At 50.2% G+C, this 27,283-nt stretch overlaps 1 protein-coding gene across 1 annotated transcript in view; it reads right to left on the bottom strand.

The window, feature by feature from the left end:
* ift140 (intraflagellar transport 140 homolog (Chlamydomonas)) overlaps positions 1-27,283 on the bottom strand; it is a 183,065-nt gene that overhangs the window by 130,049 nt on the left and 25,733 nt on the right. Inside the window, 3 exon segments of the mRNA XM_072481370.1 lie at positions 8,755-8,891; positions 10,909-11,026; positions 16,386-16,513. Coding sequence (XP_072337471.1) covers positions 8,755-8,891; positions 10,909-11,026; positions 16,386-16,513 — 383 coding nt within the window.

Genomic DNA, 27,283 nt, shown 5'->3' with positions numbered 1-27,283 from the left:
GCCTTCAGTGCTCTCAAATGCGCGAACACGGGTGCTCTCTTAACCGGCCTATTTAGCCCTTGTACATTCCAGGTGATCAGCCTGGTTGGGGGGCTCACTCCTCCTCCCTCCTCCTGCCTCCCTCCCCCCCCCCCCCCCCCCCCCCAACCGATCAGCCATCACCTTTCTTGGGCCAGCCTGCAGGCCACACCTCACGCCTCCACCAGCCCGCCCCCAGGCAGCCTCCGCCCCAACCTCCTCTCTGTCCCTCAGCAAAAGTGCCTCCCTCGTCAGCAGAACATTTCCCCCCTCCCCCCCTAGTAACAGCACGATGTAAATCGACCCCTTCGATAAGCCTAACATCTGCTCACCCCCCACTGTGCTTCCGTGAGCCAACCTGCCCAGCTGGCTTGGTGGCCCCCGCCCTTGGCACCAGACATTTTCCCACCTACTGTTCCCTCCCCACCCTCCCTCCCCCCCCCCGACTCATACACTCATATTCAAATGAAAAACAAACCCAACACAATTGCCCGACAAAAAAAACGCAAAACAAAGAAAAGATCAAGCAAAGTTCCAGCATCTAACAAACACACGTCCATCCCCCATCAGTGCAAATGTGAACTTTAACTCACACAGCTCTGCAACTGGCCCCAAATCAATACAGAAGGCATTACAAATAACGTCCGAAAAACGAAAAAACAAGAAACATTTTTAAACGTGAACGTTGCAGCAAAGTTCAAAGTCCTCAATCCGCCACCAGTCCTTTCCTTTTTGCAAAGTCCAGCGCTTCCTCGGGTGACTCAAAATAAAAATGTTGCTCCTCATACGTGACCCAGAGACGGGCCGGATACAGCAGTCTGAACTTCACCTTTTTCTTAAAAAGGGTCGACCTTATCTGGTTGAACCCCCTCTTCTCCTGGCCACCTCTGCACTCAGGTCCTGATAGATCCGCAAGACACTGTTCTCCCATTTATAGCTCCGTGTCTGCCTGGCCCACTGTAAAATACGCTCCTTGTCCAAATACCTGTGGAATCTCACCACCATTGCCCTTGGGGGGTCTCCCATTTGCGGCTTCCTCGCGAGCGCTCTGTGAGCCCTGTCCAAGGGTCGGGAGAACGTCCCATCCCCCAGCAGCTTCTCGAACATGCCCGCTATGTATGCCCCAGCGTCCGCTCCTTCGGACCCCTCCGGGAGCCCAACGATCCTCAGGTTCTGCCGGCGGGACCTATTCTCCAGGTCTTTCACCTTCTCCAGGAGCCTTTTATGCTGATCTCTCAGCATCCCCACTTCCAACTCCACCGCAGTTTGATGTTCCTCCTGCTCAGCCAGCGCCTTCTCTACTTTCTGGATTGCCCAATCTTGGGAATCCAGTCTAAGTTCCAGCCGCGCAATTGATTCTTTAATCGGGTCCAAGCATTCCTGCTTCTGTTTGGCGAAGCCCTCCTGGATAAATTGCGTCAGCTGCTCCGTTGACCGCTGGATCGACAAGCCAGGACTCAGGTCATCCGCCATGCTTTTTCCCGCTGCAACTTCAGCCCAAGCCTTCTCTGTTCGTCTGTTCCTGCCTTTGCGAGCACTTCTAGTCCGCCTCTCCATGGACCGATGTGGGAATCCAGTACACAATTGCCTCTAGCATCAATTTTCCAAATCAAGTCCGGTGAGAAATCGGGGGTAAAGGTCCAAAAGTCCGACCCGAGCGGGAGCCACCAAATGTGCGACCTACTTCTTCATAGCCGCCACTGGAAGTCCCTCGACAATTCCAAGACTTAAATGAATAGTGAATTAAGTATGGGCATTCACAACTTCCTGGAAAATTACACAATCCCTTCGGTGCCGGCTGGCGCAGCGCCAACCCCTCCGGCGCCGGCCTAGCCCCCGGAAGTGCGGAGAATTCCGCTACTTCCGGTCGGCCCGACGCCGGAGTGGTTTGCGCCGTTTTTGACGCCGGCATTGGGCCATCGCGCTGATCGCGGAGAATCCTGCCAAAGGAATATAGATAGATTAACTGAGTAGGCACAAATCTGGGAGATGGAAGATAAAATGAGAACTTGTTCACTTTGGCAGGTAGACCAGAAAGGCAACATATTATTTAAATGGGCAGAGATCAAAGAACTCCGTGGTACAGTACAGAGGGATCGGAGTGTCCTGGGAATCATAAAAAGTCAATATCCGGATACAGTAAGTGATTTAGTAGACAAATAGAATGTTGTTGTTTATTGCAAGGGGAATGGAATATAAACATTCAGCGGGTTTGCTACAATTGTACAGGGTTTCTTTTTATTCGCTGATGGGCGGTGGGCGTTGTTGCCTGGGCCAGCATTTACTGCCCTTCCCTAATTGTGCTATAACTGGTGGTGGCGAACTGCCTTCTTAAACCACTGCAGTCTATGTGGTACAAGTACGTTCATAATGCTGCTGGGAAGAGAGTTCCCGGATTTTGATCCAGCAACAGTGAACATAAGGCAAGATAGTTCCAAGACAGGATAGTGTGATACTTGGAGGGGAACTTGCGGATGGTGGTGTTCCCATTCATCTACTGCCCTTGTTCTTCTAGGTGGTAGAGGTCATGGATTTTGAAAATGATGCCGAAGGAGCAATGGTCAGTTGCTGCAGTGCATCAGGTAGATGGTACACACTGCTGACACTGTGCATTCCTGGTGAAGGGAATGATCTTGGAGGTGCTGGGTGGGATGCCAGTCGAGTGGGTTGTGTTGTCCTGCATGGTTTTAAGCTTCTGTAGTGTTGTCATGGCTGCAAGTGGAGTGTTCCATCACATTCTTGACTTCTGCCTTGTAAATGGTGTACAGGCTTTGGGGAGTCAGGAGTTACACTCAGAGTTCCAAGCTTCTGATCTGTTCTTACAGCCACAGTATTTATACAGTTGGTCCAGTACAATTTCTCACCAATGGTTACCCCCAGGATGTTGTTAGCAGAGATTCAGTGATAACTTCCCATTGACTTCAGTTTTGCAAGGGTTCCTCGATACCACACTTGGCCAGGTGCTGCCTTGATATCAAGGGCAGTCACTCTCATCTCCCTTCTGGAGTTCAGCTCTTTTGTCCATATTTGGATCAAGGCTGTATTGAGGTCAGAAGCTGAGAGGCTCTATGCTGAACCCAAACCGAGCGTCAGTAAGCAGGTTACTTATTTTTTCTTTATTTAAAAAAAATAAATCTTTTTATTGGCATTTCTCATATTTATAAACATACACATCACATTTTTCTCGCCTGCGCTAATTTCCTTTATTATACAGAGGTTTAGTTTGTCCTTCGTTTAACTGATCCTACGTGCCTTTCATTGCCCTCTGGATCGGTCTATGGTTCCTCCCCCTTCCACCCCCCCCTTCCCTGTTCACCCCCCCTTCCCGTTCACCCCCCCTTCCCCGTTCACCCCCCCTTCCCCGTTCACCCCCCCCTTCCCCGTTCACCCCCCCCTTCCCCGTTCACCCCCCCCTTCCCCGTTCACCCCCCCCTTCCCCGTTCACCCCCCCCCTTCCCCGTTCACCCCCCCCCTTCCCCGTTCACCCCCCCTTCCCCGTTCACCCCCCCTTCCCCGTTCACCCCCCCTTCCCCGTTCACCCCCCCCTTCCCCGTTCACCCCCCCCCCTCCCCGTTCACCCCCCCCCCCCCCCCCCCCTTCCCCTTCCCCGTTCACCCCACCCCCCGGCAAAAAAAATCTTATTAGGTTACTCCTCATTGTTGGCCTTGAACAGGTTTTGGAACAGACCGACAAACTGCCCCCAAGTATCCAGGAAGCCTTCCTCTGACCCTCGGATGGCGTACTTAATCTTCTCCAGGTGGAGAAATTCTGAAAGGTCAGCGAGCCAGTCTGAAGCTGTGGGTGGTGCTGCCGATCGCCAGCCGAACAGGATTCTCCGGCGTGCGATTAGGGAAGCGAAAGCAAGGGCGTTGGCCCCCTTGCCCATGTGTAACTCTCGCTGCTCCGATACCCTGAAGATTGCCACTATTGGGCATGGCTTCACCCTCACCCCCACAACCTTGGACATTGCCTCGGAGAAGGCGGACCAGAACCCAGCAAGCTTGGGGCAAGCCCAAAACATGTGGGTATGGTTGGCCGGGCCCTTCTGGCACCGCTCACATTTGTCCTCCACCTCCGGGAAGAACCTGCTCATTCGGGTTCTGGTCAGGTGCGCTCTGTGCACCACTTTGAGCTGCATTAGGCTTAGACTTGCGCAGGAGGTGGAGTTCACTCTGCTCAGTGCTTCGCTCCAGAGTCCCCATCCTACCTCTGTCCCCAGTTCGTCCTCCCATTTTTGTCTGATCTCATCCAGTGGAGTCCGGGCTCGGTCCAGTAGCTGTCCGTATATTTTCCCACATAGACCCCCTTCTTATTGCTTGTGCCTATCAGGTCCTCTAGTGGTGTGCTTTCTGGGGCCCCAGGGTACCCCACTGTCTCTTTGCGGAGGAAGTGTTTTATTTGGAGGTGTCTCATTTCCTGCCCTTTTGCTAGCCTCCACTTCCTCGTCAGTTTGTCTAGTGTCGCCAGTCTATGCCCTACGTAGAAGTCCCCGACCGTCAATGTGCCGCTGTCCCGCCTCCATCTTTTGAAGGTGGTATCTAGCATGGCTGGGGGGGAATCCGTGATTGCCGCAGATGGGGGACATTTTAGTTATCCCGAAGTGTTGTCTGAGCTGGGTCCACGTTCTCAGCGTGGCCGCTACCACTGGGCTTGTTGTGTATCTTGTTGAGGGGGGTGGGAGTGCTGCTGTAGCCAGGGCCCGGCGGGTCGTTCCTTTACAGGATGCCTCCTCCATTTGTACCCAATCTGTGTCAGGTTCTTGTACCCATCCCCTCACTCTTTCTGCCGTTGCTGCCCAGTAGTAGTATTGTAGGTTTGGTAAGGCCAAGCCCACTTTGATTTTCCTTCTTTGCAGTGTCTGTTTTGGGATTTTTGGGTTCTTACCCCCCCCACACAAACGTCATGATTAGACTGTCTTCGTTTTGGAAAAAGGCCTTGGGGATGAAGATCGGAATGGATCTAAACAGGAAGAGGAACCTTGGCAGTACGTTCATCTTGATCGTCTGCACTCTCCCCGTCAGGGAGAGTGGGAGTGAGCCCCACCTTTGAAGGTCTCTTCTTACTTCCTCCACCAGGCTGGTCAAGTTCCACTTGTGGATCGGTGTCCAGTCTCTGGCTATCTGGACCAGGTAGCGGAATCTGTTCTGGGCTGTTTTGAACGGGAGCCCCTCCAGCTCTCTCCCTCCCCCGTTTGGGTTCACTGGGAATGCCTCGCTTTTGCCCAGGTTAAGTTTGTAGCCCAAGAAGGTTCCAAACTCTTTCAGCATTTGCAGTATTGCCTTCAGTCCCTCCTGTGGCTTCGAGATATAGAGGAGCAGGTCATCTGCATAGAGTGAGACTCTGTGCTCTCTATCTCCTCTCCGGATTCCCTTCCAGCTTTTCGCGTCCCGCAGGGCTATCGCCAGGGGTTTGATGGCTAGCGCGAACAAGAGTGGGGACAGGGGGCAGCCCTGTCTTGTTCCTCTCTGCAGCTGGAAGTATTTAGAGCTGTTGGTGTTAGTTTGGACGCTCGCTTTGGGAGCGTTGTACAGGAGCCTCACCCAGGTGGTGAACCCAGCTCCTAGCCCAAACCGTTCCAGTACTTCGAGGAGGTATTTCCATTCGAATCTGTCGAAGGCCTTTTCTGCGTCCAGGGAGACGATCACCTCTGGTGTTCTCTCCACAGAGGGGGTCATTATTATGTTTAGCAGCCGCCTGATGTTCGCTGTGAGCTGCCTACCCTTGACAAAGCCGGTTTGGTCCTATGCGACCACCTCTGGTACACAGCCCTCCAGCCTTTTGGCCAGGACCGTTGCGAGTATTTTCGCATCCACGTTCAGCAGGGAAATAGGTCTGTATGATCCGCATTCCGTCAGGTCTTTATCTTTTTTGGGTATCAGTGAAATTGTGGCCTGCGCTAGCGTTGGGGGCAGGGTGCCCTTTGCCAGTGAGTCCGCGAACATGTCCCTTACGTGTGGGGCCAGGATTGGTGCAAATTTTTTGTAGAAGTCCGCCGGGAACCCATCGGATCCCGGTGCCTTCCCCGCCTGCATGGAGCTGATGCTCTCCATGATGTCTCCCAGGTCTATTGGTGCTTCCAGCTCCGCCCGTCTGTCTTCCCCCACAACTGGTAGTTCCAGTCCATCTAGGAACAGTTTCATCCCCGCGTCCGCGTTGGGGGGCTCGGAGGTGTACAGTCCCCGGTAGAAGGTCTCAAATGCCCGATTGACCTCCTCTGGTTCTGTTACCAGTCTGCCTTTGCTATCCTTTACCTGCGCTATTTCCCTTGTGGCTGCCTGCTTTCTCAGCTGGTGAGCCAATAGGCGGCCAGCCTTGTCTCCGTGTTCGTAGAAGGTCCCTTGTGTCTGACGGAGTTGGTACACTGCTTTCCCAGTGGATAGCAGGTTAAAGTCCATTTGCAGCTTTTTCCTCTCCGCCAGCAGCCCTACGGTCGGGGCCTCGGAGTATTTTCTGTCAACTTCCCTTTAAGGGGCTGCATTTTAATTTGTCCTTCAATTTGTTAATTTGGTTTACTTTGTTGTTTGTTTTGCTTAATAGGGTATAAATGCTCCTGGCATGCCCTCCTGCACACTTCATCGAACCAGGGTTGATCCCCCAGCTTGATGATAATGGTAGAGTGGGGGAATATGCCGGGCCATGAGGTTACAGATTGTGCTTGTATTCATTGCTGCTACTAGTGGCCCACAGTGCCTCATTGGTGCTCAGTTTTGAGTTGCTAGATCTGTTCAAAATCTATCTCATTTAAGGGCGGCATGTGGCTCAGTGGATAGCACTGGGACTGCACGCTGAAGACCCGGGTTCGAATCCCGGCCCTGGGTCACTGTCCGTGTGGGGTTTGCACATTCTCCCCATGTCTGCGTGGGTTTCACCCCCACAACCTAAAGATGTGCAGGTTAGGTGGATTGGCCATGCTAAATTGCCCCTTAATTGGAAAAAAAATAATTGGGTACTCTAAATTATTTTAAAACAATCTATCTCATTTAGCACAGTTGTAGTGCCACACACGATGGAGGGTATCCTCAATGAGAAGTTAAACTTTCTCTCCCCAAGAACTAAGGTGTTCACTTCTACCAAAACTGTCATGGACAGGTGCATATGCAACAGGTAGATTGGTGAGGGTGAGGTCAAGTATTTTTTTTCCCTCTTGCAGGTTCTCTCACTACAGTTTAGCAGCTATATCCTTTAGGGATCAGCCAGCTTGGTCAGTAATGCTGTTACCAAGCCACTCTAGGTAATGGATATTGAGGTTGATATCAAAACTACATTCTATGCTCTTTTTAACCTCTGTGTTTCATCCAAATGATGTTCAAATTTTGCACAAGCCCTCCAAGATGTTAGTAAGGCGTACTTTGCAAGGTTGACGAGCTATGTATGCCTGTTGTTGCTTCCGGTGCCTAGGTCAATGCCGAGTGGCCTATCTGATTTCATTATTCCTTTTCGATTGTGCAGCGGTTTGATACTACTGAGTGACTTGCTGGGCCATTTCAGAGGGATTTAAGAGTCAAAAACATTGTCAGCCAGACCAGTAAGGCTAGTAGATTTCTTTGCCCAGTCTAGTGACATTATCACCATGCTGCCACCTCGCCCCAGATGTGTGACTGCAAAACTGTACTGTGTACAGTTAGGGTTTCTTTACCACAGAACCATAGAATTCCTATAGTGCCAAAGAAGGCCATTTGGCCCATCGAGTCTGCACTAACCCTCCTAAAGAGCACCCTACCTAGGCCCACACCCCCACCAGAATGAGAGGCGATCTTATTAAAACTTACATGATCCTGAAGAGACTTGACAGATGGATGCTGAGGATTTTTCTACTTATGGGAGAGACCTGAACTGGGGGGGACACAGTTTGAAAATAAGGAGTCGCCCATTGATTACGGAGATATGGAGAAATGTTTTTTCAGGATTGTTAGTTTGTGGAATTCCCTTTCGCATGGAACTATGGTGGGCAGGGTTATTAAATATTTTTAAGGCCAAGTAAAAATAGATCCTTGATTGACAAGGGGCTATAGGGGGTAGACAAGAAAGCAGAGTTGAGGACACAATCAACCACGATCTTCTCAAACGGCAGAGCAGGTTTGAGGTGCCAAATGGCTTACTCCTCCGAATTCGAACGTTATTACACAGTGCATGGCAAGTTACTCAGTTGCATCAAAAAAACGTTTCAGCTTCATGTGTTGCTCTCTCCTCTCCCCAATTAGCTGTTGTTCTTTCATCACCATCTCCCGGCCTTGACCCTTCCCTTAAATACCCAGCCTCACTGCTTCCCTCTTTGCTTTCTTCTGCTCAGAGAACCTTCGGGAAGGGTGCTTTAGGGCAGCACGGTAGCACAAGTGGATAACACTGTGGCTTCACAGCTCCAGGATCCCAGGTTCGATTCCCCACTGGGTCACTGTCTGTGCGGAGTCTGCACGTTCTTCCTGTGTCTGCGTGGGTTTCCTCCGGGTGCTCCGGTTTCCTCCCACAGTCCAAAGACGTGCAGATTAGATGGATTGGCCATGATAAATTGCCCTTAGTGACCAAAAGGTTAGGAGGGGTCATTGGGTTACGGGGATAGGGTGGAAGTGAGGGCTAAGTGGGTCGGTGCAGACTTGATGGGCCGAATGGCCTCCTTCTGCACTGTATGTTCTATGATATAAGGTGCACTACTGAAATGTAATTTTTGTGTTGTTTTAAGCTGCTGTCAGCAACCATAAAGGTACCTCTCTCATTCAGCAGCAAACTTAACTTACTCACTTTTCCATCTCACCCTCTTCCACACGAGGTATAGAACAGCTTTCACTGCTTGGTCGCCCAGTTTCAAAGTCAAAGTAATTCAAAGTGTCCATCTCCACATCATAAAAGAAGACCCTGGAGTCTGGGGTTCCATTCAGCTTGAGGGAAAACACCCAAACACATCATAAGTATCCCAAACAGAATACAGGCTAAAGTTCCAAACTAAACATCAATAAAATGGAACAAACATAAGCTGAAATCAATTTTTCCCACACATTACTATGATAATTAAAATTCAGTAGAATAGGCCAATGGAACAGGCCCCACAACCCAAAGATGTCCGGGTTAGGTGGGTTGGCCACTGTAAATTGCCCCTTAATTGGAAAAAAAATAAAATTGAGTACTCTAAATTTATTTTTAAAATAAAATGCAGCCTGCCAGATAGAACATAGAACATTACAGCGCAGTCCAGGCCCTTCGGCCCTCAATGTTGCGCCCACCTGTGAAACCACTCTAAAGCCCATCTACATAGATTGGACATGAAATAAAGCAAAATCACTCTAATTATAATCTTAAAATGAATTTTGCCCTGCCTACCTGCGCACATTCCCATTAAATGTGGTACAGGACCATGATATCTCAGGAGATTCCCAATTCACCATGCTCCCCAGAGTTTGTAAAATCAAACTAAAGTTAGGAAAAAGCGAATACTTGGCTTTTTAATATATATATATATATATATATATATATATATATTGTGACAACAACTGAAAGTCCAGTTTCACTGCTTGGATTACATGCAGTCCTGTAAAGAGCCAACTTGTTCCATTGTCACAACACAATATTACTTGTACAAACAAGCTTAATGAAACTCCAGGGACCAGCAGGAAGTGTTGGACTTAACTTTTCGTCATCCTGAATCTTTATTGTTCAGAGAAGTCACAGAGTTTCGCATTTAAATAGGAATATTACCCCTTCCTTGGTCTAATACACCAGAGACTTTAAAAGCAAGTGCCTGGAATACCAGAAAGTCACACAGAAACATGGCTTCTGCCACCAACTGGAAACTCTATTAATGGTAACTAATAAATGTCTTGCAGTTGAATAAAAACACTTATCAAATTGGTGTTCTGCTGCATAAATGTTCATGGAATTTGTGTTCAATGGAAGCAGTTGGCCCCCTGTAGGGGCTCTTTAGCTTTGGCTACAGCCCAGCTGGGTGAAATGACTTGGAAGCTAACACAGAAGACAACAGTAAACCAATTACTTTTCCCTGGTAAATGACTCAAGAATCTCATGTCTAGGACCTATCCTCAGGCAGAACACAATGGACAGACAGATCAGCATTGTTCTTGGAACTCAACATAATATTTTGGTCACAGGCAATAGTATTTACCCAGCCATCAGATGATTACAGACACTGTAGAATGGGTCCAAGTATCATCTTTGTCGCACCTCTGTACCTTTCTCAATGGTAATATAATCCTTCTATTCTTAAGTGGCTAAAACTGCTTATTGTACCCAGGCTGGTGTCTTCCAAATAATACCATTTTTCATTTCTGTTACCATTCTGTTGTTGGCTGAAAGATAAATATTGGGCGGGACACCAGGGATAAATCCCCAGCTCTTCTTCAAAATACTGCCATGGGATAGTTTAGGTCCACCTAAGAGTACAGATGGGGCCCATGTTTAACATTGCTTCTGAAAGATGGCAGCTCCCACAATGCAATATTATGCTGAAGTGTCAGCCTTGATTTTTGTGCTCAAGTCCTGAAACAGGACTTAAACTTACAACCATCTGATCTCAAGGTAAGAATATTACTCACTGCGCCACGGCTGACGCACTGAATGGTCAGTGTAGACTGTTGAAATCCTGGAGAAGGGCTTGATTAGTTTACATTTAGATATATTGCAAATACAGGAGTGATTTGATGCTCCCAGGGACAGTGGTTCAGAAATGGGCTTACCGTGCTGTAGCCATGTTTCTGACCCACTCCCCATGAGTACAGCCAACAAGTGACAGCACAGAGTTGTGGAATTGCCTTTATGCTGATTATATGATGGAATTAAAACCATGCACCTCCAACTTCTTAACAGAATGCCACTGAAGAAACAGGTTTCACTTACCATTGCTGGCCCAGCTGCGTAGGAAAGTCTGTTTGGAGTTTAACTTACCCTGTTGATGAGAATGCTGACGTTATTACCATTGGAGCTGCACTTCACAGATGTAATACCCCCCAGATTGGGGACATGCTCTACCAGGTTTTTAGCATTACAGTGAGGCTTTGCTTCCCTGCAGAACAGAATGATCATCAGGTTAGGCCAGTGTCAGGACACTGATACTAATTTGTTCCCATAACAACAGTGAAGCCTGTAGGATAGACAAAACAAGTAACATATGTTTCATCAGTTTTCCCATTACTGAAAATCACCAGCCGTAATCATACACGCAAAGGAAATAACCTTCTCAGTAACCTCTCCTCATGTAATTGTCATGTTCTTTTGTTTGACAGGTAAGATAATTCATCCACACCATGTACTATTGTGATTAGATCAGCTCAGCAACAGGTGGAAAATCATGGAATTTCCATCTGCAGAAACGTTCCAGATGAGAGTACCTAGATCCTAATGAGCAGGGTCACTTTGGATTGAAGTCACTGTAAAATAATGAGTCCAATCTTCAAATTTCAGTCCTGTGAAGCTCTTTTCCCAGCAGTGCCATGGGATCTTTTACATCCATTTCAGAAATCAGATGGTGCCTCAGTTTAACATCTCAACCAAAAGACAACACTTCTGACATTGCGTACTCCCTGATCACTACACTGGATTACGTGCTCAGGTTTTTGGAGTTTGAATTTACGGCTTTCTGACTCTGAGGGATGAGTGCCACATATTGAACCAACCAAGTATTTTTGTTTACTATTCTCCCCCTGCCCCGAAGGTACTGATATTTGCCACGGTGAAGTTCCACGGCAACAAGTTATTTTCTAGCACATTGTTCAAGTGGATTGCTAAACTGTGGTTGTCACAAATTATTCAAACACAAGCAGTGTTCTGCACAAGTCTAATCCCATGGTCAATAAGAAAAACTTGAATTATAGAGTAGTTTGAATGAGGGACTTTAATTACCTGAATGTAGTCTGGGACAGTGGTAGTATAAAGGGCGGAGAGGGGCAAAAGTTCCTAGATTGCATTCAGGAAAATTTTCGACAACAGTATGTGTCCAGTCCAACAATAAATAATGCATTTTTGGACCTGGTTCTTGGAAATGAGGTGAGCAAAGTTAATTCAAGTGTCTGTGGGGAGAAATTTAGGAGACAGTGATCATTGTATTGTGAGGTTTAGGAAGATGATAGAAAAGGAAAATAAGCAATCCAGTGTAAAAGTAATTAACTGGGAGAGAGCCGACTTCAATGGGGCAAAAATGGCGCTGGGCTGGTTAGACTGGAACAAACCGTTAGAGGGGAAAAATATAGCCGAACAATGGGCTACCTCCAAAAGAGATATGATCCTAAAGTCTTCTGTAGTCATATAAATAGTAAAAGGGTGGTAAAAAGGAGTAGCGTTGATTAGGGACCTAAAAGGGAATTCACCCATGGAGCAGGGGGCATAGGTGAGATATTAAATGAACACTTTGCATTTACCAAGGAGATACGTGTTACCCTGGACATGGTGACAAAGGAGGAAATTATTTCCCCAGAAAGGTTCAAAATTGATAAGGAGGAAGTGTTGGATCGACTGTCGGTACTGAAAGTTGACAAGGCACTGGATGAGATGCATCCAAAAGGTATTGAAGGAAGTGAGAATGGAAATTACAGAAGTTCTGGCCATAATCTTCTTGTCTTCTCTACACTCAGAGGAGGTACCAGAGGACTGGAGAATTGCAAATGTTACACCTTTGTTCAAAAAGGGTTACAAGAATAGCCCCAGCAATTACAGGGAAATCAGTTTAACATCAGTGGTGGACAAGCTTCGAGAAACAATTGTTCAGGATAGAATTAGTAATTATATGGAAAAATGTTTGCTTAGGAAGAGCCAACATGTCTGAAAAGGAACCAGAGCTTGTGAACTTTAATAAGTGAGTCAGTCCTGCCTGTTAGTTTTGCTTGTGCTTCACGTCAGCACCCTCTAGTGTGTGAGGTGATTAATGTCAATGGTCCAGTAATTAAATATGTTCAAGTACAGTATCAGTGATGCTCTATGTAACAATATTTCAAATAACCTCCAAGGCAGCAACAGTGCTTAGCAGTAAAACACAGTCCCTCAATAATTCTTGTAACAGAATAATATCACTGTGGCTTGTTTAAAAGGGCTGCACGGTGCCAAAGTGGTTAGTACTGCTGCCTCACAGCACCAGAGACCAGGATTCAATTCCAGCCTCAGGAGACCGTCTGTGTGGAGTTTGCACTTTTTCCCTGTGTCAGCATGGGTTCCCTCCCGCAGTCCAGGTTAGGTGGACTGGCCTTGCTAAATTGCTCCTTAGTGTCTAAAAGGTTAGGTGGGGTTACTGGGTGAAGGGGCTAGGGTGGGGACGTGGGCCTAGATAGGGTGTTCTTTCCATGTGTTGGTGCAGACTTGATGGGCCAAATGGCCTCCTTCTGCACTGTTGGGATGAAACAGAAAATAAAAATGAAACAACAGGGGTCTATAAGCACTTTATAAAGGAATGGATCACAAACTGAAATGAGCAGGTCCAATGTGTGAAATGCATCATCCTTGTATCTTTGCATGTTATCCTCAGTTTGCGGTGCAACACTTAAATAAAGAGGAAATCGGATTGCTTTGATATTAACTTTCAAAAATAACACTCGAGATTTATTTCCATTAATTTGATCAAAGTCCTTCAAATGAACCCATATACTAAATTACGGTTCATTTGATGTATCTGACAAACCTGACTTATTATCGTGTTCCTTATTTCCAGCTTTATTCTTTTTCTTTTGAACAGCATTTTCACCAAAGTAGTAATCTCAGTATAGGAAAACAATTTCACAATTTCATTTCAAACACTCCTTTCAGGTGAAGCAGCACTTTCACCTTCTTCAATTTAGTCCACTGTTCCCAAAGTGGGTCTCCTCCACAATGGGAAGACTAAATGCAGACTGGGTGACCGCCTTACATCTCTGCTCAATCCGCAAGCATGACCCCAACCTTCCAGTCGCTTGCTATTTCAACTCAGCGTCTTTCTCTCAAACCCACATGTCCTTCTTTATTCACCCCGAGGGTGAAGAGGGTGTTTCTGGAGCGTAGCAGGGACAGGGGGGGCTGGCTATTATTGGGCAGCCAATGTGGCGATGATCCGTAAGTGGGTAATGGAGGGAGAGGGGGCGGCGTGGACGAGGCTAGAGATGGGGTCCTGTATGGGCACGAGCCGGAGGGCGCTGGTGACGGCACTGCTGCCGCTCTCGCCGCCAAGGTACACCACGAGTCCGGAGGTGGCGGCGACGCTGAAGATCTGGGGGCAGTGGAGGCGACATAGGGGCGAGGTGGGAGCCTCGGTTTTGTCGCCAATTCGGGAGAATCATCGGTTCGTCCCAGGAAGGATGGATGGGGGGTTTCGGGGGTGGCATCGGGCAGAGATTATAAGAATGGGGGACCTGTTCATCAATGGGACGTTTGCGAGCCTACGGGCGCTGGAGGAGAAGTTTGGGCGGGCTACCCCCGGGTAACGCTTTCAGGTACATGCAAGTGAGGGCGTTTGTGAGGCGGCAGGTGAGGGAATTCCCTCTGCTTCCGGCACATACGATTCAGGACAGGGTGATTTCGGGTGTATGGGTTGGAGAAGGCAAGGTTTCGGCGATTTACCAGGAGCTGCAGGAAGAGGAGGAGGCCTTGATGGAGGAGTTAAAGGGCAAGTGGGAGGAGGAGCTTGGGGAGGAGATAGATGAGGGTCTGTGGGCTGATGCCCTGAGTAGAGTTAATTCTTCCTCCTCTTGCGCCAGGCTCAGCCTAATACAGTTTAAAGTTACTCACAGAACGCATATAACAGGGGCGAGGTTGAGTAGGTTCTTTGGGGTGGAGGACAGATGTGGGAGGTGCTCGGGGAGCCCAGCAAATCACGTCCATATGTTCTAGTCGTGCCCGGCGCTGGATGGGTTTTGCGAGGACTATGTCCAAGGTGGTGAATGCCTGAGTCAAGCAGAGCTGGGGATTAGCATTATTTGGGGTATCGGACGAGTCGGGAGTGCAGGAGGAGAAAGAGGCCGGTATTCTGGCCTTTGCGTCCCTGGTAGCCCGGCGGAGGATTTTGTTACTGTGGAAAGATGCGAAGCACCCTAGTGTGGAAGCTTGGATCAATGACATGGCAGGGTTCATCAAGCTGGAGAGGATAAAGTTTGCCTTGTGAGGGTCTGTGCAAGGGTTTTTCAGGTGGTGGCAACCATTGCTAGACCATCTCGCGGAGCGTTAGGAGGAGGTCAGCAGCAACCCGGGGGTGGGGGGTTCTTTTCGGGTGGCGTTTGGGGTAAGGTGGGGGGTTTCCCTATTTGTGTTTTCTACTGTTATATAGGGTTTATTGTACTTGGGGGAAATCCAATGTATAATTTCTGCTTGTTGTGTTTTTGTTTCTTTTTCTTGTGTGGGGGGGGGGGGGGGGGAGAGATTGTTGAAAATTTGTTGAAAAATTTGAATAAATATATTTTCCAAAAAAAAAAAATTAATGGTTTGGATGAGAATATAGGAGGCATGGTTAGTAAGTTTGCAGATGACACCAAGATTGGTGGCATAGTGGAGAGTGAAGAAGGTTATACAAGATTGCAACAGGATCTTGACCAATTGGGCCAGTTGGCCGATGAATGGCAGATGAAGTTTAATTTGGATAAATGTGAGGAGATGCATTTTGGTAGATCAAATCAGGGCAGGACCGACTCAGTTAATGGTAGGGAGTTGGGGAGAGTTACAGAACAAAGAGATCTAGGGGTACAGGTTCATAGCTCCTTGAAGGTGGAGTTGCAGGTGGACAGGGTGGTGAAGAAGGCATTCAGCATGCTAAGTTTTATTGATCAGAATATTGAATACAGGAGTTGGGACGCCTTGAAGTTGTACAAGACATTGGTAAGAGCACACATGGAATACTGTGTTCAGTTCTGGTCACCCTATTATAGGAAGGATATTGTTAAACCAGAAAGAGTGCAGAAGAGATTGACGAGGATGTTACCAGGACTTGATGGTCTGAGTTATAAGGAGAGGCTGGATAGGCTGGGACTTTTTCCCTGAAGCGTAGGAGGCTTAGGGGTGATCTTATAGAGATCTATAAAATAATGAGGAGCATAGATAAGGTAGATAGTCAACATCGTTTCACAAAGATAGAGGAGTCTAGAACTGGAGGGCATAGGTTTAAGGTGGGAGGGGAGAGATACAAAAGAGACCAGAGGTGAAATTTTTTCACACAGAGGGTGGTGAGCATCTGGAACAAGCTGCCAGAGGCAGTGGTAGAGGAGGGTACAATTTTTTCCTTTAAAAAGCAGTTAGACAGTTACATGGGCAGGGTGGTATAGAGGGATATGCGCCAAATGCGGGCAAGCAGGACTAGCTTAGTGATAGAAACTGTGCGGCATGGACAAACTGGGCCGAAGGGCCTGTTTCCATGCTGTAAACATCTATGACTCTATAAATAAGTTTGATTCAAGTGTGTACAGGATTGTGTACAATACCTGCGGGAAAGGTCGAAGACCTTCAAATGTGATGTGTCTGTCCCCACCACCAGGAAGTTTCCACAGATGTGAAGGTGACATGGGCTTCCCTCTGTCTCATTGAACACGAGCAGCTGCTTGACTGTACCCTGAAAGGAAGAACACACTCAGGACTGCCACGGTCAGCATCACACCATGATAATACAGCAGTTATTCTAAACAGAGCGCAGATGCAGAATACTTTCTTCAAAATTAATTTGGAAGAATGTGGATATTAGCTTTCTGGATCTTTTTACCTTCTCTTTATGATTTTCTGCTCTTGTATTGCACAACTACCTTCACATCCACCACCTGCTCCTCCCTCCACACATCCTTCTTCCCCCATTGCTTGGAGGCTGTCTAACTGGGCTTCTGGTAAAGCGTCCAGGATACTAAACTCTGGTCTGTGAATTATTTTTAAACTTCCAGCCATCAATCAGTGACAGAACATCACAAACCTTGTTCTGGTTTTAGAACCACAAAACACATTCATTGGACAATGAACTGATCTTGCAATGTACATTTATTTCAAGTAGAAATTTCATTATCCAATTCCTCAAAGGAGAAAGAATAAAAAGGCACAATCTATAAAATATTACTCTACAAGCAATCTTTATAAACACGGTCTACTTTCCCTTTGTCTGTTTTATCAGCTGCACAACCTAGTTGAATCTTTCTGTAAAGATTTTGCTTTGCTCGAGAGCTCCAGTCAATTTGTTCTTTTGTTTTTTAAATACTTCTTGACTGGTTGCTGAGGCTCATTAGAAATTCACAGTTGCCAGAATGATTTGAAGAAAAGCAGTCTGATCTATGTCTTCTTCGTTCTCTTCATCTGTGCTGTGCAATGCAGTCAGTGTGTTCCACCCACTGTTTTCCCTGAATAGGAAACTTTCAGGATTGAGGAGCCCCTCTGTTTAGCCAAAAGATATTCCTACACCGACTCCACCACATCCTCTGCTGCTGCGGCTCAGGCAAGGACAACTCAGTTTCAAAACCAAAAGTAGTTACTATTCAAAAATGTCAAAACACATTGGAGTTTTTAAAAATTCATTTACGGGGTGTGGGCGTCGCTGGTTAGGCCAGCATTTATTGCCCATCCCTACTTGCTCTTCAGAAGGTGGTGGGGAGTTGCCTTCTTGAACCGCTCCAGTCCCTAAGGTGTAGGCACACCCACTGCGCTGTAAGGGAGAGAGTTCAAGGATGTTGCCCAGCGACAGTGAAGGAGCAGTGATATATTTACAAGTCAGGGTGTTGAGTGACTTGGAGGGGAATCTCCAGGTGGTGGGGTTCCCAGGTATCTGCTGCTCTTGTCCTTGCAGATGGTAGTGGTCGTGTAGAAGATATTGCCTAAGGAACCTTGGTGAGTTACTGCAGTGCATCCTGTAGATGGTACACATGGCTGCCACTGTTCGTCGGTGTTCATAGAATCATAGAATTTACAGTGCAGAAGGAGGCCATTCAGCCCATCGAGTCTGCACGGGCTCTTGGAAAGAGCACCCTACCCAAACCCACACCTCTACCCTATCCCCATTACCCAGTAACCCCACCCAACACTAAGGGCAATTTTGGACACCAAGGACAATTTAGCATGGCCAATCCACCTAACCTGCACATCTTTGGAGGGTTTGAATGTTTGTGGAAGGGGGAGCAATCAAGCAGGCTGCTTTGTCCTGGATGTTGTCGAGTTTCTTGAGTGTTGTTGGGGCTGCACTCATCCAGGCAAGTGGAGAGTATTCCATTCCACTCCTGACTTGTGCCTTTGGGGGTCAGGAGGTGAGTTAAAAAAATTAAGCATTGGTAACTAATTAAACATAATTACTTAATTATAATTTAGAGGGGCATCTAAGCCAGAGGTCGGAGAGTACTATATTTAGCTTTCGCAATTCTATTAGAAATCTAGTGCTAGGAAACAGACAGTTAACAGTAACTTTGAAAAAAAATTTAAAATATATATTTTTTTAAATTTTACAATTTTTATAGTTTTAATTAATTGACGCAATGTCAGTTAGAGGGGTGCAGTGCTCTGACTGTGAGATGTGGCAGGTCCGGGAGGCTTCCAGCGTCCCGGATGGCTTCATCTGCAGAAAGTGCACCCAACTGGAGCTCCTCACAGACCGCATGGTTCGGTTGGAGCAGCAATTGGATGCACTTAGGAGCATGCAGGTGGCGGAAAGCGTCATAGATCGCAGTTATGTAACTGTGGTCACACCCAAGGTGCAGGCAGAGAAATGGGTGACCACCAGAAAGGGCAGGCAGTCAGTGCAGGAATGCCCTGTGGTTGTCCCCCTCTCGAACAGGTATACCCCTTTGGATACTGTCGGGGGGGATAGCCTATCAGGGGAAAACAGCAGCAGCCAGTGCAGTGGCACCACGGCTGGCTCTGATGTTCAGAAAGGAGGGTCAAAGCGCAGAAGAGTAATAGTAATAGGGGACTCTATAGTCAGGGGCACAGATAGGCGCTTCTGTGGACGTGAAAGAGACTCTAGGATTGTATGTTGCCTCCCTGGTGCCAGGGTCCAGGATGTCTCCGAACGGGTAGAGGGCATCCTGAAGGGGGAGGGCAAACAGGCAGAGGTCGTTGTACATATTGGTACTAACGACATAGGCAGGAAGGGGCATGAGGTCCTGCAGCAGGAGTTCAGGGAGCTAGGCAGAAAGTTAAAAGACAGGACCTCGAGGGTTGTAATCTCGGGATTACTCCCTGTGCCATGTGCCAGTGAGGCTAGAAATAGGAAGATAGAGCAGCTAAACACGTGGCTAAACAGCTGGTGTAGGAGGGAGGGTTTCCGTTATTTGGACCACTGGGAGCTCTTCCGGGGCAGGTGTGGTCTGTATAAGAAGGACGGGTTGCATCTAAACCGGAGAGGCATAAATATCCTGGCCACGAGGTTTGCTAGTGTCACACGGGAGGGTTTAAACTAGTATGGCAGGGGGGTGGGCACGGGAGCAATCGGTCAGAAGGTGAGAGCATTGAGGGAGAACTAGGGAATAGGGACAGTGGGGCTCTGAGGCAGAGCAGACAGGGAGAAGTTGCTGAACACAGCGGGTCTGGTGGCCTGAAGTGCATATGTTTTAATGCAAGAAGTATTACGGGTAAGGCAGATGAACTTAGAGCTTGGATTAGTACTTGGAACTATGATGTTGTTGCCATTACAGAGACCTGGTTGAGGGAAGGGCAGGATTGGCAGCTAAACTTCCAGGATTTAGATGTTTCAGGCGGGATAGAGGGGGATGTAAAAGGGAGGCGGAGTTGCGCTACTGGTTCGGGAGAATATCACAGCTGTACTGCGGGAGGACACCTCAGAGGGCAGTGAGGCTATATGGGTAGAGATCAGGAATAAGAAGGGTGCAGTCACAATGTTGGGGGTTTACTACAGACCTCCCAACAGCCAGCGGGAGATAGAGGAGCAGATAGGTAGACAGATTTTGGAAAAGAGTAAAAACAACAGGGTTGTGGTGATGGGACACTTCAACTTCCCCAATATTGACTGGGACTCACTTAGTGCCAGGGGCTTAGACGGGGCGGAGTTTGTAAGGAGCATCCAGGAGGGCTTCTTAAAACAATATGTAGACATGCCAACTAGGGAAGGGGCGGTACTGGACCTGGTATTGGGGAATGAGCCCGGCCAGGTGGTAGATGTTTCAGTAGGGGAGCATTTCGGTAACAGTGACCACAATTCAGTAAGTTTTAAAGTACTGATGGACAAGGAGAAGAGTGGTCCTAGGATGAATGTGCTAAATTGGGGGAAGGCTAATTATAACAATATTAGGCGGGAACTGAAGAACATAGATTGGGGGCGGATGTTTGAGGGCAAATCAACATCTGACATATGGGAGGCTTTCAAGTGTCAGTTGAAAGGAATTCAGGACCAGCATGTTCCGGTGAGGAAGAAGGATAAATATGGCAATTTTCGGGAACCTTGGATAACGAGAGATATTGTAGGCCTCGTCAAAAAGAAAAAGGAGGCATTTGTCAGGGCTAAAAGGCTGGGAACAGACAAAGCCTGCGTGGAATATAAGGAAAGTAGGAAGGAACTTAAGCAAGGAGTCAGGAGGGCTAGAAGGGGTCAGGAAAAGTAATTGGCAAATAGGGTTAAGGAAAATCCCAAGGCTTTTTACACGTACATAAAAAGCAAGAGGGTAGCCAGGGAAAGGGTTGGCCCACTGAAGGATAGGCAAGGGAATCCATGTGTGGAGCCAGAGGAAATGGGCGAGGTACTAAATGAATACTTTGCATCAGTATTCACCAAAGAGAAGAAATTGGTAGATGTTGAGTCTGGAGAAGGGTGTGTAGATAGCCTGGGTCACATTGAGATCCAAAAAGACGAGGTGTTGGGTGTCTTAAAAAATATTAAGGTCGATAGGTCCCCAGGGCCTGATGGAATCTACCCCAGAATACTGAAGGAGGCTGGAGAGGAAATTGCTGAGGCCTTGACAGAAATCTTTGGATCCTCACTGTCTTCAGGGGATGTCCCGGAGGACTGGTGAATAGCCAATGTTGTTCCTCTGTTTAAGAAGGGTAGCAAGGATAATCCCGGGAACTACAGGCCGGTGAGCCTTACTTCAGTGGTAGGGAAATTACTGGAGAGAATTCTTCGAGACAGGATCTACTCCCATTTGGAAGCAAATGGACGTATTAGTGAGAGGCAGCACGGTTTTGTGAAGGGAAGGTCGTGTCTCACTAACTTGATAGAGTTTTTCGAGGAGGTCACTAAGATGATTGATGCAGGTAGGGCAGTGGATGTTGTCTGTATGGACTTCAGTAAGGCCTTTGACAATGTCCCGCATGGTAGACTAGTACAAAAGGTGAAGTCACACGGGATCAGGGGTGAGCTGGCAAGGTGGATACAGAACTGGCTAGACTGTAGTTTAGTCGGGCAGCATGGTCGGCACGGGCTTGGAGGGCCGAAGGGCCTGTTCCTGTGCTGTACATTTCTTCGTTCTTTGTTGTACCTACAGTAGGATTCGTAGCCTTTGACCTGCCCTGGTAACCACAGTATTAATGTGGCTAGTCCAGTTCAGTTTCTGATCAATGGTAACCCCCAGAATGTTGATTGTGGGGGATTCAGCAATGGTAATGCCATTGAATGTCAAGGGCGGTGGTTAGATCCTCTCTTATCGGAGGTGGTCATTGCCTGGCACTTGTGTGGCGCGTATGCAACTGTTACACGTGACTTCCATGCATCAACTTTTTGCAGATGTCTCTGGTCAGCAAATAGGATGGGAAAGTATTCCAATTTTCCACCAACCCCACCCTCCCGCTCTCCTCTGACTGCAGTGACTTTACCACCACCCAGAAGGGCAACGAATACAGCACCTCTTTTCTGTATGGCTGAGTACCACACTATGCATCTTACCTATTTACACAACCAATACTGTGATTCATTTGAGCTGAGGGTGAAATAAATCTGCATTTAGGGTGCAGCACAGTACAACTAGCAATTGAGAGTCGATGCCTGGCTGTCAAAGCTTCCACAACAGAAATTGGAAGGAGGTCTATCTGATAAAGTGGCCACTCATCCTGCTGTATAAAATAAACAAGACTTTCTGGTTGAGAATGTGTTGCAATATAGAACATAGAACAATACAGCGCAGTACAGGCCCTTCGGCCCACGATGTTGCACCGAAACAAAAGCCATCTAACCTACACTATGCCATTATCATCCATATGTTTATCCAATAAACTTTTAAATGCCCTCAATATGCAGGACCAAAACCTTTTGCACATTTCTACTTGTGCCATCATTGGGTTGTTTTACTGAACTAGTTTTTGACAGCTGAATAGGCGGACCTGTGGTTTATACAAGTCGCCGAAAGTGACAACCATTAGCTATAAAGGCCATAATTGTAACAGCAAGTACAAAGCTATTTAAGCAGCTATTGAGATTATTTCTGCACTGTCTGGATTCTAGCATATAAAGAAGAATATGGGGCACGATTCTCCGATGCCGTGCCGGTTGGGAGAATCGCCTGCCGCGCCACTTTTCCATGCGTCGCTGGTCCAACGCCCTCCCACGATTTACCAAAGCGGCGAGATCGGCCCCGTCGAGTTCTGCGCGGCGCAGGCCGGAGAATCGCCCGAGACACCCAAAATGGCGATTCTCCGCTACCCCCGCTATTCTCTGGCCTGAATGGGCCGAAGTCCCGACGGAGTGACCCCAGTTCACGCCGTCGCCGTTCATACCTGGTAAATAAAGTCGTCAGCCAGCACGACATGAGGAGGTGAGCGGACTGTTCCGGAGCTCCTGCAGACCGGGTCGGCTTCCCCGAGAACGCTGCGGCCAACAGGGGGTGGGAGGGTAGGTGAAGGATGGAGTGGCGGTGGGGGGGGGGGGGGGAGAAGAGGGATGAGGGAGTGGAGGTGGGGGGGTGAGGGAGGGAGTGGAGGTTGTGGGGGGGTGAGGGAGGGAGTGGAGATGGGAGGGGGGGGTGAGGGAGAGTGTGGAGGGTGTCATCCATCCGCGGATGCCACATGTCAGCCGCCCTGATATGGCAGGACGGTGACGAGGACACGGCGGCAGGTTGTCGTGTGGCTGATGGGCACAGGCAACTGGCACACTGGTGAGGAGGACGGTGTGAACTGACCGTTGGACGCAGACAGTGACCAGGTGTTAGGCTGGCTGCGTATCTACAGCACGACCAGGCCACCGGGGCACACAGGTATCCCATGCAACCCAGCTGCCGAGGTGTGGAAGACCCTCCGTGTAACATGTCTTTTCTCTGCCCCCAACCACCCTCCTGCAGGTCACCATGTATGCCAACCAGACAGCGATGTTCACTGCCGTGGTTGGAGCCGCAGCTCTGCAGGTGGCCATCCGGCAGCGTGGACTACGACGGCCCACAGTGCTGCAGAAGCAGCGGCTGCTGCTGCTGCAGCAGAGGGGATGGCCGCGGAGCGGCCCCTCGTTGCCGCGCAGGCTGCAGGCGCTCAGGACCCGAATGTACAGGGGGATGCCGAGGGGAACATTGACCCCCAGACGGTGAGGAATGCACAGGAAGCGGGCACTGATATCAAAGTGCATTTTGTTTGGGGGGGGTGGAGTGGAGGAAGGAGGACGAGCCACAGGCGTCCAGCAAGACCTAGGGTATACCGTGATGTCGTTCAAGGCCCTACTGGACATTACATGCAGGAGGTGACTACGGTTCAGCAGGGAGATGGTCGCACATATATGCCACCTCGTGGCGCACCTCGCACCACGTGGAATGGGAGGAGGACACGCTATACCAGTCTCCGTCAAGGTGACGGTGGCCCTAAACCTTTACGCTACTGGTTCCTTCCAGGCGCCGAGTGGGGACCTATCCGGGATCTCACAGGCATCGGTCCACAGGTGCATCAGGGCCGTGACCGATGCCTTGTACGCCATCGCGGACAGGTACATTAAATTCCCCGAGGACCGAGCACAGCAGGAAGCACGGGCACGTGAATTCGCCATGGTGGCCGGGATACCGATGGTCCAGGGTGTCATCGATGGTGTGCACATCCCCATGCGCCCGCCTGCAGACAACAGGGAAGCGTTCATGAACAGGAAGGGCGCATACTCCATGAACATTCAGGTGATCTGCGACCCCCACATGAAGATCATGCGTGTGCGCAAGGTATCCTGGGAGTGTGCATGACGCCTACATTCTGGCACAGTCGTTCATCCCCGCAATGTTCGATGGATGCCCCCCGGCTGAGGGGCTGGTTGCTGGGCGACAGGGGCTATCCATTGAGGTCATGGCTGATGACGCCAATACGGAGGCCTCAGAACAACGCGGAGAGCATATACAACGAGGCCCATGCAGCAACAGGGGTGTGGTGGAGCGGTGCTTCGGCCTGCTGAAGATGCGATTCAGATGCCTGGACCGCTCCGGAGGGGCCCTGCAATACCGGCCCAACAGGGTCGGTCATATAGTTGTGGGCTGCTGTGCGCTGCACAACATTGCCATGCAGAGGGGCGGTGCCTGGTGGAGGAGTTGGAGGGAGGACCCGATGGCACCGGAGCTAACGCAAACGAAGGGGAGGAGGAAGAGGAGGATGGCGTGCATCAGGGTGGGGGGAGGGGCGCAGGACACAGACACTGCCCGGGTGCTGGCTACGTCCAGGAGGCTGCACGACGGCACCGTCGAGGGTAGCGGGCACGCGATGAGTTAGTGGCCACACGGTTCACGCACCATGGGGGAGGGATTCGCTGAACACTGCCACGTGCACCGCCAGTCCTGCACACGGGCACCACACAGCACACCCCCCCCCCCACGTACCTCCGCACCGCATACACGGCACCAATTCCACATCACCTTACCACTGCAGCACTACGGGATTGCACAACATTGATGATTGTGTAAGCGGGTGTGATCAGTGCCATGTTGAATGATGACAGCCCGCTCTGCGATGAGCTGTGAGCTCAGATTCGCCAGCCAAGGTCTGACTCATGGCTATAGCTGAACCATCCACTCCGGTGGTCACAGCGTTCGTCACGGACATTTCATCACGTGTCCGTGTGGGGTAGCTGGCGTCGGAGTGCCGAGGACTACGGTGTCCGATTTTGGGAGGCAGGGGGGGGGAAAGGGACAGCACATCCGGCACCGACGTTGAACCGCTCGTTAACCCCAGCATCACTCGGTCACCCTCACGAGCTCCCTGGCACCGGACATAGCACAGAGTCTTACAAGTTAAGTGCAACAGTGAGTTTAATTGTGACATTCACATACAGATGCCCTACCCCCTACAACTAAACTGTGCCCTGCACCCGTGCCAACTTACTATGTTTCTAACTTCTTTGCCTTACGGGCCCTAGCACTACGTCTAGGTGTCTCCCCAAATGGTACTGCAGGAGTGGAGGCGGACTGCTGAGAATCACGCCCTGCGACATGGCTCCCCATGGGCACTCGTTTCCTGTGGCGGCCTGGCTTCGATGGGCCAGGCTGCTCGGCGGGCGTACTGGATGGCGTGGTGCCACCCTGTCCTGCCCGCTGCCCACTAGATGCGCCAGGGAGGGAACGGGGGGCGGGGGGGAGGCCGAGTGTTCAGGGACACCCCTTGCTGGAGATACCGGGACGGGCCCAGAACCACCTCCTCCCTCGGGGAGCCCGGTGGCCCCCGAGCCTCAATGTGGGACGGAGGTGCGATCGGAGACATGCCCCGTCGCACCACTGACACCGGACGCTGCCAGTCCTGGAGGCCTGCAGCGGTATGACCACGGTCTGAATGCTCGCAGAGACGGAGCCCAGGGAGTGCGACATTCCTGCCAGGGACTGTGCCACCTCAACCTGTGAGTGCGCTACGCCATCCATCACGTACGCCAGGCGGTCTATGCTCTCCGCGACTGACTGGTGGGACTGTGCCATGGCATGGTGAGACTCGGCCAGGGCCCGGAGCGCAGCGGCAATATCGTGTTGGCTCTGGCGCATGGCTACCTGTGAGAGGGCAGCCCTCTCCTGGGCCATGGATGACGCATGCACGTGAAGCACAACGCCTTGCAGAACCTGACCAATAGCCAAAACCATTTCACCCATTGCCTCCACTGCGGACGCCACCCGTGCGGCGTCGGCCTGGGTGGCTGCGATGAGCGGCACCACTCCCTGCTCCTGGACACGAATGGACTCCTCCAACTGCGTGTGTAGGTCCTGGAAGATGGCCCTCATCCCGTTATTCAGTCCCTGGGTGTCCAAATGCATCGGGTGTCCAGGTGGGTCAAGTACATCCAGGAACCGTCTGGGCGGCAGCTGGGCCTGGGCTGCCCTCCAACCGTCCAGCCCCTCGGCTGCTCCAAACCCCACCTGCTGTACCGGCTCGGCTGTGTGGTGCGCACCAGACCGTGACCCGGGAGCCTCATCACTTATTTGCCCAACCGAGGCGAGTGTCCCTGCGATGGTGGATGGTGTGGGAGACAGCAGTGCCGCTAGCTCCAGGTCATCATCCGTAAAGAAGTCTGGTGTGTACTGGTCCCCCTCATGGCCCAGCGCAGGGTGCATGCGGCCCATGTCATGTTCCGCTCCAGGTGATTCCGTGGACTGTGTGGCCGTTCTCTGTGCGTCATCGTCCACTGTCCCCGTCACTGCCGTGGATCATGGCCCTACCTTCAGGCAATGCACGGCCATCATGCTCGTCACTGTCCAGCCTGTGCCCCTCAGTATTGTCTCTGTCCGTCATCTGTGCGTCCCCCTCCAGCGTCCCAGACTGAGAGGCTGGCCTTCCTGTCCGACCGACTGCCACCCTCTGGCGTGCGTCCCTGGGTGCGGTTGAGGTTACAGATGGTCGGCTGTGTTTTGGCCGAGATGACCCTGGACGTTCGGCGGCTGGCCCTGGGGAACACAACGATACGGGGTTCGTTAGACACGCTGGGCCGGGTGTATGGTGGTGGTGGGGGCAGTGTGTGAGGGGGGAGGGGATCGAGGGTGCAGTGGCCAGAGTGTGAGGGGGGAGGGGATCGAGGGTGCAGTGGCCAGAGTGTGAGGGGGGAGGGGATCGGGGGTGCAGTGGCCAGAGTGTGAGGGGGGAGGGGATCGGGGGTGCAGTGGCCAGAGTGTGAGGTGGGAGGGGATCGCGGGTGCAGTGGCCAGAGTGTGAGGGGAGAGGGGATCGGGGGTGCTGTGGCCAGAGTGTGAGGGGGATGATGACGGGCTTGGGGGGGGGTGCTTCTGCGCCTCCTACCTGGAATGTCGCGACCTCCCGGGTGGCGGATCTCCCAGCGAGGTCCAGGGCCCTCTGCTCGTGAACGTTTAGGGGGTGCAGCACAGGCGAACCCCCTCCGGTTCTCATACGCTCACGATGGTTGTGAGCTGTCTTGTCCTGGGCGGGTATCATCAGGGCGAGCAGATATAGGCTATATTAATGCTGGGTGGGGAGACAGTTGGAGCCACGCCATAGCATCTCTCCAGGGGGTTGCTGTGCTCATGTG

The sequence above is a fragment of the Scyliorhinus torazame genome, chromosome 17 (assembly GCF_047496885.1).
Source record: "Scyliorhinus torazame isolate Kashiwa2021f chromosome 17, sScyTor2.1, whole genome shotgun sequence".
Classification (NCBI taxonomy): domain Eukaryota; kingdom Metazoa; phylum Chordata; class Chondrichthyes; order Carcharhiniformes; family Scyliorhinidae; genus Scyliorhinus; species Scyliorhinus torazame.
Note: the sequence above shows the minus strand (reverse complement) of the source record. Positions and strands in the feature narration are given on the sequence as shown.